The 12,149-nt window shown below is 40.8% G+C and overlaps 1 protein-coding gene and 1 pseudogene across 1 annotated transcript in view; both read left to right on the forward strand.

Moving 5' to 3' along the window:
* On the forward strand, positions 1-7,217 carry LOC132346131 (lanosterol 14-alpha demethylase-like; annotated as a pseudogene).
* The window catches only part of SASH1 (SAM and SH3 domain containing 1), a 189,715-nt gene that overhangs the window by 119,812 nt on the left and 57,754 nt on the right, over positions 1-12,149 (forward strand). The window contains exon 8 of the mRNA XM_002690315.6: positions 7,224-7,325. Within this exon, the coding sequence (XP_002690361.2) occupies positions 7,224-7,325 (102 nt within the window). The remainder of the gene's footprint in view (positions 1-7,223; positions 7,326-12,149) is intronic.

Here is a 12,149-nt window from a genome sequence, read left to right on the forward strand (position 1 = left end):
GTGTGGATGTCTGGTTTACATTTGTGAGCACCTGACCTCCTTACATTGAAAAATGTTGAGGATGGCTATAGACTAAATGTTTTTGTCCTCCCCCCATCCCCCCAAATTTATATATTAAATCCTAATTTGGAGATGAGACCTTTGGAAGGTGATTAGCTCTTCAGAGTGGAGCCCTTATGAATGGGATTAGTGAGCTTATAACAGAGGCCATGGGGAGCTCCTTTACCCCTTCCCCTGTGTGAGGACACATGCTGTCTGTGAACCAGGAAGTCAGGCATCATCAGACACTAAATCTGCCACCTCCTTGATCTTGGACTTCCCAGCCTCCAGCACTATGAGAAATTTCTGTTGTTTATAAGCCACCCGGTCTATGGTGATTGGTTATAGCAGCTCAAAGAGACTAGGACAGGGGCATCAAAGGGTAAATGGATAGACTGATAATGATAGATTACTCAGTAAACACCAAGGAAAAGTTAAACGGAACCATTATAAACGCTAGTTCTAAAAGAAGCCTTCCACAAATTAAACTTTGAATAAAAAGACAAGCTATATCTCTAAACCTTAAACTTTTGCTTGCTTTCATTTCTAAGTAGATATTAATTACAGTTTATTGTGTGTGTGTGTGTGTGTGTGTGTGTGTGTGTGTGTTGCTCTGAGTTAAATTAGGCATTAAAAGAAGCCTTTAGGACACTGGAATAGCATTTATGATAGCAAGATAGCAGTTCCTAAGAGATTTCCCACTTTGTTGCCCAACTAACTGACTGATTAATTCTTGACTTTGACTTTGAATACTTGGTTCACATGGTAGACAAGTCATAAATTAGGCAGATTTAGAATTTCAGGTCACTAAGGAATCATTGAGTGAGGTATGACTTTACCATGAAACAGAATCTTGAAGGCATGAAACCTTGAAATAGTGACAAACATACTGAGAGATGGTTTAATCACTTAAGTCGTGTCCGACTCCTGCGACCCCATGGACTGTAGCCCTCCAGGCTCCTCTGTTCATGGGATTTTCCAGGCAAGAATACTGGAGTGAGTTGCCATTTCCCTCTCCAGGAAATCTTCCTGACACAGGGATCGAACCTGGGTTGCGTGCATTGGCAGGCGGATTTTTTACTGCTGAGCCATCAGGAAAACCCAGCTAAATTTATAGAATACCCGACTGTACACATCAGTAATTTAAAAAAACATTTAATATGTTGCTGAGACAATCCTCGGGGAAAAAAATGCCTGAGGGCAGTGGGAGGTGGGACCTGTCCTAGGAGACCTGAGGTCTAAGGTCACCACCAGATGCCCGCCTGCCGGCTTCTCTCGCTCTATTGAAGAGGAGCAGGGGTGATCTCAACCGCCAGCATCCCTGGTGGGCTGAAGCTGGGCTGGGGCAGTGATGAAGAAGGTGACAAGTGACAACATCCTGTCCATGCTGCTGATCACTTTCACCTGCCCTTCACCCTCAGTCTGGTCTCCCACTGCCCCACCCACCTTTAGCCACCCAACCTAGCTGGGGCAATACATCCACCGTACATCTTCTCTACAGTGCCATTCCTTGAGCGTGTCATGCTGCTGCTGCTGCTAAGTCACTTCAGTCGTGTCCGATTCTGTGCAACCCCATAGACGGCAGCCCACCAGGCTCCCCTGTCCCTGGGATTCTCCAGGCAAGAACACTGGAGTGGGTTGCCATTTCCTTCTCCAATGCATTAAAGTGGAAAGGGAAGGTGAAGTTGCTCAGTTGTGTCCAACTCTTAGCGACCCCATGGACTGCAGCCTACCAGGCTCCTCCGTCCATGGGATTTTCCAGGGAAGAGTACTGGAGTGGGTTGCCAACTTGGAAAAGCCCAGTTGAATTCCTAGAAAATGCATGTGAGAAACACAGACCTATATTACCATATTTTACCATGGTGGGCAAGTTGTGTCCTTACAGTCTGGGGAGTGATACTGTTACATGCCTTGTGTAGTCATAAAATGGAAGCTCTGAATGCAGAAGCTGTCTGCTCATCCTGACAGCATCCGTGTTTGGCAAGAGAGTTGCATAGCATGCATCAAACTCAGTTTTCTTGGAGCAGAAGAAAATGTTAAAAGCATCAACTGAGTTAACACAGTCAAAAGTTAACACTGTCAACTTGAGGGGCACGTTTCTATAATTGAAAAGGAAACAAAAGAATACTTTCAAAGTTGGGGAGGAAAAAAAATTAGATGCCCTTTCTGAGCTGAAACCTTTATCAGCTAGCCATTGTTTGCATGGAGTCAAACCAGGAGTCAACTCCATGAAAAGGTGGCACAGCTGTGTGGACGTGGATGGAGTTTTAGTCCTGGAGCCTGGCTGTTGCCAGGCTGGCTGCCTTTGCCTATAGAATAGAGCCCACCAAGACACCAAGAATGTTTTCTATAAGGCAATCCAGAAACAGATTAAAGAAAAAATTGATAACATTTTCCAAGCTTTATTAGATTTTGCACACAAAGGTGGGTGTCCTTTGACAGATGATGAAATAGCAGGGGACCTTGTTAGCCGGCTCTTGGCAAAGCAAGATACATTCTTGGCTTCTGGCATCTGGATGGGCTTCCTTTTAGCCAGAGACAAAACAAGAAAAACCAAGGATCTGCCTCCTTTAGCTTATGATCAGCTCAAGGATCTAAGTTTATTTGATCACTGTATAAAAGAAACATCAAGAGTTAGACCTCCTATAATGACCATGATAAGAATGGACTTTCCTGACATCAGACATGTGTCTCTTCCACTGTCAGTCAGAGACTAAAAGACCCATAGGTATTTAATGCTTTTCTGTTACTAAAGAATTATTATAATCTGTTTCAGAGAGTTGTCTAATTCTGTTTCATAAGACATTCTGCAAGAGGTTAAAATATTTGCATTTTTAAATTTTTATGTGTTTTCACATTCAGCGTAGCTAAGGAGGAACTTGGAAAATAATGTTAATAATTAGCTCCTCCGATTCATTTTTTGTATTGAATTTTCTAAAGTTATGCCCCTTAAAAGTTTATATAAACTAGCTAGTAAATATCCGTGGTATTCAGGGCACTGACTTGCACAGCCCTTGGGGCATGTGGAACACAGTTCAGAGTTCCTTAAACACTAGTGTACTTTGAGATATATTTCAAAGATTCAGATTAGTTTTATCATAAGTCTGCATGCTGCTATTTAGACACAATTAAATGCACAGTATAATTAATGTACTGTGATCATTTTACCACTCTTTAGATAATATTGCACAGCCTTGTTACAGTTTGAGGAATTCAATTTGAGCCTGTGTTTGCAAGATGGTGATGTGGTCCCTGTGAGAAATTTCTAGCGTTGGTCTTGACTTACTAAGAAGGTGTAATTTTTCTTTGATTTGTTAGGAGGTATCTAATAACGTGTGTCCCGATTTGTTGCTTGATGTAGTTTGTTATTGTTGTGCAATGTTATTTTTGTAATGTTAATGAATTAAGTAATTAATTGGAAAGTTAGGGGCAAAAACTGACCCCTAGGTAGAAAGTCTAGACGTTAGTTTTGACAGGACAGCCCAGCAGCAGGAGAGAAGGTTTTCTCTCTTCTGGGCTGGGTGTATCATGCGGTGTTCCTGTATCGGGGCAACTTTTAAAGTGAAAGTGAAAGTGTAAGTCACTCAGTCGTGTCCCCACTTGTGACCCCATGGACAGTGGTCTCCCAGGCTCCTCTGTCCATGGAATTCTCCAGGTAAGATTACTGGACTGGGTTGTCATGCCCTCCTCCACGGGATCTTCCCCACCCAGGGGTTGAACCCATGTCTCTTATTCTACTGCATTGGCAGGAGACTTTACCACTAGCACCATATCGGGGAAAATTTTTCCCATGTTCAAATGAATACAATTTGGCCCACGGTGCTTTGTTTATATGGATTTGATCTGATTGATGAGTATTTACCCTCTGTGAAGAGTATGTCCATGATTCACCTTCCCAAAAACCCAGTTGTCAATACAAAGATAAAAATGAAAAAGGTTGCAAGGAACTAATATGTGAAACACCACTGTAAGTTGCAAAAGCATTTAAAGAGAATGAAGTTTACGAATTAACTCGGTGTAAGCAGTGTGTGATTTAAAAAGACAGCAGCTTAACTTAATGATTTTTATTTTTTTGTTAACTGAATAGTTCCTTCAAACTGTTGACCCTGGATAGTTCTCCTGAGAAGGGTGTATGCCTGAGTCCGTATCTATGGTAACTGGGAAATTGGATAACAGTTTTTTTTTTCTTTTTTTTTAAAAGGGAGTCTGGGCATCTGATATACCAGAGCATGCAATTATGAGCTGAGAACCCACATATATTATTGAATCATTTCCTTGTAGCAGCTCTTGCACATCAATCATAGGAATGTGGGCAGCTAAAGGCTCATGAAGAGAGGCCATAGGAGAGCAACAAAGTGATTGAGGGTTTTTTTAAAAATAGGTCTCGTGGGCTGAAATTGGAAAGGATTTATCTCAGAAAAGAAGCAGAAAAGAACTTATTCACTGTCTTCAAGTATATGAAGGATTATTAAACAGTCCATCTTTAGGATGTACTGAACAGGGTTTTGTTTTCATCTCTACTGAGGAGAGAATAAAAGGAAATGAATGAAGCTGGAGGAGACTTGGATTAAATATAAATGTTCTTTATAATAAGCACTCAGAATTGGGAACATTTTAGAATTGCTCACCATGAAAGTCTTTACAATAGGATAAGCATTAACCTATTAAAGATGGCCATCCCTCTAAGAATTATGTCCAAGACTTCAAGTATGAGAAAACTACAAGACTTGGGAAAATGGGATGTGAAGGTAGTCGTTCCTCCTGAGATAGACAGATGGACAGACACCAACACACATGCTCTCACACACACTTTAAAATGCCATTATTTAAAAACTCCCAGAATTAAAGTAAAGCTCCATAACTTTGCTTTAAAATACGCATGTTTCTCAAATGAACATCATCAAGTGTCTTTGGGAGCAGAGTGGATTATAAAAGAGTAACTATGTAAATAATAACCAGGCTTTTTTCATTGTAAAATATTAAAGATCTTGGTTTTTTTGTTTTTTTTTTTAAGTTAGTAAGTTAAAAATCAAGGCAAATTTAGATAGAGCACAAATCTGAATGTTTATCAGAAGCACGTGGGAAATTCCCCTGTGGTCCAGTGGTTATGACTCTACCCACTCACTGCCAAGAGCCTGGGTTCAATCCCTGATTGGGGAACTAAGATCCCACAAGCCATACAACCAACAAATGATTTTTTTTTTTTTTAAAGAAAGAAGAAGCAACATGTACTCTTAGGCTCCAAGATAAATGATGGAAATGGACAGATAGCAAAAGAAAAATGTTGTCTGTTTATGATTAACTGGGGAGGACTTCGTTTTGTTTTCCTGAAGATGAACTGCTTATTTAGTGCCTCAGGGAACTTGGGGCTAATGTTGAGTAAAGTGTGGCAGGGACCCTGAAAAGCAGACGATAACCTCCCTTTTCAGAGGGCAGCTGTTTTGCTCATACAGGAAGAATAATGCACTTCTGGAAAGGAAGAGCATGCTAGTATGTCACTTAAGTGTATTATAGAGATTAGAGCATATCAATCCCCCTAATACACTACAAAGATTAAAATAATATTAAGTGCCTGAATAGCAGAAGTTCAGATGTCCAGAACTGATGTGAACTTTGAGCTCTCTGAAACCACACGGGTGATAATCATGTGTGTATGTTAGTCACTGAGTTGTGTCCGACTCTTTGCGGCCCCGTGGACTGTAGTCTGCCAAGTGCCTCTGTCCACGGAGTTCTCCAGGCAAGAATACTGGAATGGCTAGCCATTCCATTCTCCAGGAGATCTTCCCAACCCAGGGATCAAACCCACGTCTCCAGCATTGGCAGACGGATTCTTTCCCATCTGAGTCACCAGGGAAGCCCGATGATACCATCATAATAAGTATATTATTATTGCAAAGGGTGCAGTGTGTTAAGCTTGCTGTGTTATCTTACTTTTTCTAATAATAGTCCTGTGAGACAGTTTATTGTCATCACGTTTTCCATGTGAAGGAACTGAAGCACAGGGAGGTTAAGCTATTTGGGAACCCTTACTTGTTAATATTGTCTGCCTTACCCAGTCCATTTCCTGTCACAAGTGTGCACAGAGAAAAATTTCAAAGTAGAAATAAGGCTTTGGAAGTTTGCTTTTTTTCTAGTAGAATGGCTTTGCTACATCCACATAGCTCCAGTGGTAAAGGACGGTCCTGGTACCATCTCCTGGGCTATTAAGTCATATTGTTTCTGTTCTTTGATGTCTTGATTCGTGGACCGTGATTTGATCAATATCTTAAATTTGTACCTAAAAACCACTTTATAACAGAATTTTAATGCAGCGACAACTTAATTGTATCATGCAGATAGCTAAATTTCTACCTGTTTTTAGGAAAACAACTAGAACTTCTCACATTGCCATTCAGAAAGCTTGTTCATCTACTTCTGCTAGGTTGCTGCTGCTGCTGCTAAGTCGCTTCAGTCGTGTCCGACTCTGTGCGACCCCATAGACGGCAGCCCACCAGGCTCCACCGTCCCTGGGATTCTCCAGGCAAGAACACTGGAGTGGGTTGCCATTTCCTTCTCCAATACACGAAAGTGAAAAGTGAAAGTGAAGCCGCTCAGTCGTGCCTGACTCTGCTAGGTTACCTTGGTTAATTTTCTGTAATACCTCATTTGTCAAACTTTAAATGTCTCTAAACATATTGTTCTCTCATCCAGAGGATCCCAAATAAATCCTGTAACATTTGTTAGATGATAACATTGAACTGAACTCGAGGCAGTCAGGACAAGCAAGCAATTTTTAAAAATCACTCTCCGGCTTCCACGTGTTTTACTAAAATATCCCAAGTCTACACCTTGTGTGTTCTACAAGGAGAGGTAATCCAGAGGCCAGACTACAGACAAGTTCTGTTATCAGACTTCCAGTTAAATTGAGAAAGATGAGTCTTGATGTTGGAGGGTGTTGGAGAAGGAAAATCAAGGTTCTTTTTGGAATACAGAATACAAGGAGTCTGTTGTGTCTCTTGGTTTGATTTAGATGAAAACCTTCAAGACAGAGCTTGTATCTTCTTTCTGTTTGGGGACTTTTGGCTTTGGCTGGCACTTGGTCACCAACAACAGTATGAAGATGGTGCCCAAAGTATTCTTCTGCTGCTTGGTAGACAGTCTGGGCCATTATTTCCGTTTCAGTCTTCTGTTTTCTCTTGTTGCAGCTCAAGGAGTATGAGGCCCAGCACCGGCAGTCCACTGCCTTGGATCCTGCCGACTGGCCGGACGGTTCTTACCCAACATTTGAAGGCTCATCAAACTGCAATGTAAGTTTACTGTCTCATTGAGCATCTTAACCGCTTCTACTAAAAAGGGACAGCCTCCACCATTTCAGCCTTTGGGCTTCTTTTTGCGATTACCACCTCCCACCTGGATCTGAAAAGAGGCGTCTCTTCTGAGGTGTTATTCTTTTCTTTACCTGATAATCTCTAGTTGGAATAGTACTGTTCATGCTGGTTGGTTCATGCTGCTTTATTATGGTCAAGTACAACTTAAAATTTACCATTATAAGCATTTTAAGTGTTCAATTCAGTAGCACTAGGTACATACACTTTGCTGTACAACCATCTCCTCAACCCACTTCCTGAACTTTTTCATTATCTGACACAGATATTCCATAACTCTTAAACAGTAACTCTCCATTCTCACCCCACCTTCTCCAAACTCCTGGCAGCCACATTTTACTTCCCATCTCTATGAATATGACTAGTCTAGGTACTTACAAAGTGCCTATAGAAGTGAACTCATACAATGGTTGTCCTTCTGTGTCTGGTTTATTTCACTTAGCCCCATGTTTTCTAGACTCATCCCTATTACAACTATACTAGAACTTCATCCCTTTCTATGGATGAACAATATTCCCACTGCACATGGATACCACTTTTGTCTAATTTCTCTGTTTAACTTTCTGAGGCGATGCTGTTCCGTTTTCCTCAGCAGCTACACCATTTCACGCTCTTGACAGCTACATGGAGGTTCTAATTTCTCTGCTTCCTCACCAACACTTTTGATTCCCCCCCAGCCATTCCAAATGGGTATAGAATGATATCTCATTGTGGTTTAGATTTGATTTCTCTAGGGTCTAAGATTTGGTTTCTCTAATGTTTAAGCATCCTTTTTTATGTGCTTGACCATTTTAATATATTCTTTATAGAAGTGTTTATCAAGTTATTTGCCCATTCTTCAATTGTGTTTTTGTTCTGTTGGTTGTTGAGTTGTAAGAGTTCTTTATATATTCTGAATATTAATCCCTTATATGGTACATAACTTGTAAATATTCTTTCCCATTCTATGAGTTGCCTTTTCACTCTTTTTCTTGGCCATGCCTCGTGGCATGTGGGATCTTAGTTCCCTGACCAGGGATATAACTCGTGCAGACTACCAGGAAAGTCCCACCTTTTTACTCTCTTGATAATGTCCTTGGAGGTATTAAAGTTTTAAATTTTGAAATCTAATTTGCATTTGCTTTTGGTATCATATCCAAGAAATCATTGCCAAATAATTGTGGTAAAGATTTTCTTTTAAGAGTTTACAGTTTTAGCTCTTAAGTTTAGGTCTATGACCCATTTTAGGTTACTGTTGGTATATGATAGAACATATGCATCCAACTTCACTGTTTTGTGGTAGATTCCTTGTTTTCCCAGAACCATTTGTTGAAAAGACTGTCCTTTCTTCATTGAATGGTTTTAGTACCCTTTTTGAAAATTAATTGACTGTATATGTAAGGGTTTATTTCTGGGCTCTCGTATTTTATTCATTGGTTCGTATGTCTGTCCTTTTTGATTAATGTTGCTTTGTAGAAAGGTTTGAAATTGGGATATGTAAGCCTTCCAACTTGGCTCTTTTTCAGACTGTTTTAGCTATTAAAATCCCTGGAGATTCCATATGAGTTTTAGGCTGGATTTTTCTATTTCTGCAAAAAGAACCATGAGATTTTGATAGGGCTTGCCTTGGATCTGTAGATCAGTTTGGGTAGTATTGTCATCTTAACAATATGAAGTCTTCCAATCCATGAAACAGGCTATCCTTCCATTTATTTACATCTTATTGGTCTTTCAGCATTGTTTTGTGGTTTTCAGTATTAAAGTCTTGCCTCCTTGGTTAAGTTTAAGTATTTTATTCTTATTGTTATTTTTACATATGATAACATTAATTTTCTTTTCAAAATGTTCATTATCAGTATGTAAAGATGGAACTGACTTTCATACATTAATTTTGTACTCTGCAACTTTGTGGAATTTCGCTATTATCTCCAGTAGAGTGTGTCTGTGCCTGTGTATAATCTTTAGTGTTTTCTGCATGTAAGACCATGTCACCCAAGAACAGAGGCAATTTCATTTCTTCTCTTCCAGTTTTGATGCCTTTTATTATTCATTTTAAAGTGACCAAAACAATACTTCCCAAGAGTTCCACCAAGATCATAGGAATTAGAGTTCCAGAGTTTCAAATAGACATTTCATGGTGTGATCATCAAACTTTATGACATGAAAATGAAGGGAGTTCGCTTTTTTTCATCTCTTACACAATGATTTTGTTTATTAGGACATTTCTTCCTTAAATTCTGGAAACAACTCTGCCTCCATGTTTTCAGTCTCTTGTTTCCTCTTGTTAATGCTCCATACAGCCAGTCATCTTTCCAAAATATACGCCTTTTCTTACATTCCTATGTTTCACAAAAGGCTGAGGAGCTTCCCAGGTGGTGCAATGGTAGAGAATCTGCCTGCTAATGCAGGAGACATGGATTCGATCCCTGGGTTGGGAAGAACCCCTGGAGGAGGAAGTGGCAACCCATTCCAGTATTTTTGCCTGAAAAATTCCATGGACAGAGGAGCCTGGCAGGCTACAGTCCACCGAGTCACAAAAAGTCGGACACGACTGAGTGACTAAGCTTGCATGCATGCACAAAAGGCTGATGGTTTTCCAGTTTTACAAGATAAATTTCAAAATTTTTGGCAGACTCAAGACCCTATGTGATCTGGCTTTAATCAGTTTCTCTACTCCCATCTTTCATCCTTTGCCCTAACAGCCTCTACTCCATCCACACTGGAGCCTGCATGCGTTACTGATCAGAACTTGTATTTTCATGCTCTCTGCTTTAATTTGTGCATTTCCTGAAAGGTCTTCCTCCATATTTTCCAGATAAAAATCCATGCCTCCTTCAAGGTGAGGTCCAGCTGCCACCTCCTCTGAAACTTCAGCATCCTCGAGTATATTTTCATAGCTTTCTGTTCGGCACTTTGTTAAATTAGCTTGCAACACAAAACCTAACAGGTGTCCTGGAGTATCTGAATTAATTGTCTATCAACCTCCTTGAGGTTGAAATTATGAGCTCCTTGAGCAAGAAAGGCATGCCTAGCACAGTGTTCAGCTCCTATAGCCTGTTTGAGAAATATTTAGTGCACAAGCTTGTATTTGAGTGGTCATTCTTCTTGGCTGCTTTTAAGAGCTTGTTTTATGTCTTCCAACTACAGACTCAGTCTTTATACTTGCTTTGCATTTAAGTAACAAATGATGGCATATCTATAGTAAATTTAACCCTCCCACTATCTTCTTGTCCCTGATTTCCTAAATCAAGCACCAGATTCCATTGCAACTAAAGCAAACAAATAGACAAACAAAAGGCCCACAGAGTTATTCATTTGAAAACACTGCATGTTATGGTGTTGTGTGCAAGGTTCTGAGACTTTACCATTTATAATAATAAATGTGTCATATGCTAGCCAGCAGCATGTCCTAGGACTATGAGGTCATCAAAGGAACCATATCTGTGGTTTTCAATGCATCGTTTTGGGTCTCTTATCCTCTAGTTCTAAAGACTAACAAAATATAAATGTAAATCATGAATCCAAAGAATCATGAAGAATAAATACCGTAACTTGGGACTCTTTGTGATTCAGACCCAACTCGAAGGAGAGAGATCACAAAGCCCCAGTCATCCCTAGTGGGTCCTTTGGTGTCCGTCTCACTGGGTACTGTCCTGATTAATAGCATCTGCATCAAGGGAGAGGTTATAAGACTTTATCCATTCAGAGAAACAGGACAGTGGTAGAACCTCACATAGTTAGATGGCAAGGAGAGAGGCTTGTCGCATTTAGGAAAAAGTTACTATAAAACCAGTTGCTGAGAAAGCATTATATTAAGTATTGGTTTGTTGAGCCCCTTTCAGAGGGTAAATCACAACCATCACCTTGACATCAGCTGTCAGAAAGAAACGGGCACTTCTTAAACGGGTACTCTCTGGCGCATTTGTTTGTTCACTTCGGTGACATTTGTGGAGCGCTCGGATGTGCCACTTTGTGCTAGGTGTTCAGGTTGCAAAGGTGAAAGGGGAGACTCTGCCGCCGTAGTGTTTACGATGCAGAAGTTAAAACCCCCTCACTCCTGCTCACAGAGATTCATGCACACACTTAGGTATCATTTCCTCAGCAAACTGCTTCTTCATAGACGGCTCAAAAATAAGCTCAGCCTTTCCCAGTTGGACGGAGGGCCAGCGATACCATATGCTCCCTCCACTTTCAGCACAATTTCCCAGAAGCTCTAGAATGTCTTACAGTCCTGGGACGTTCCTGGCGGTCCAGTGGTTAAGACTGACGGCTCGCAGTGCAGGAGTCACACGTTCCATCCCTGGTCAGGGACCTAAGATTCCCCCATGCCCTGTGGCATGGCTAAAAACAAACAAACAAAAAAACAGAATGCCTGGCCTTTGTTACTGAAAGATGTTGGCGAATGAAGACAGTCTATTCAACATTGGAGAGAGTTTTCTGAAGAGAGGCTGTCTACCCCGTGTACTTTGCTAGCTGTCTCTGTGCGAACAACCCACACCATGTTCAGTCACACCGTTCATTACTGTGCCCGACCACCATTGGCAGTGGTTTGCTTGTACTTGATGGTAATCCCGATGTGTGTGACACTTGCCCCTCTTAACCTGACTTTAGTCCGTCCTGTGTTTTCCTGGAGACTCAGCAAGAAACTCCATCCAAAATACTGCTTCTCACTGATGCTCCATTTGCCTGATAGCAAGTAATTAATTTCAGATAATTCCCACTGTGTACTACTCCAGCTGCCTTGGGTTCAGGGCTTTGATTATCTTT

The sequence above is a fragment of the Bos taurus genome, chromosome 9 (assembly GCF_002263795.3).
Source record: "Bos taurus isolate L1 Dominette 01449 registration number 42190680 breed Hereford chromosome 9, ARS-UCD2.0, whole genome shotgun sequence".
In the NCBI taxonomy this organism is placed as follows: Eukaryota; Metazoa; Chordata; class Mammalia; order Artiodactyla; family Bovidae; genus Bos; species Bos taurus.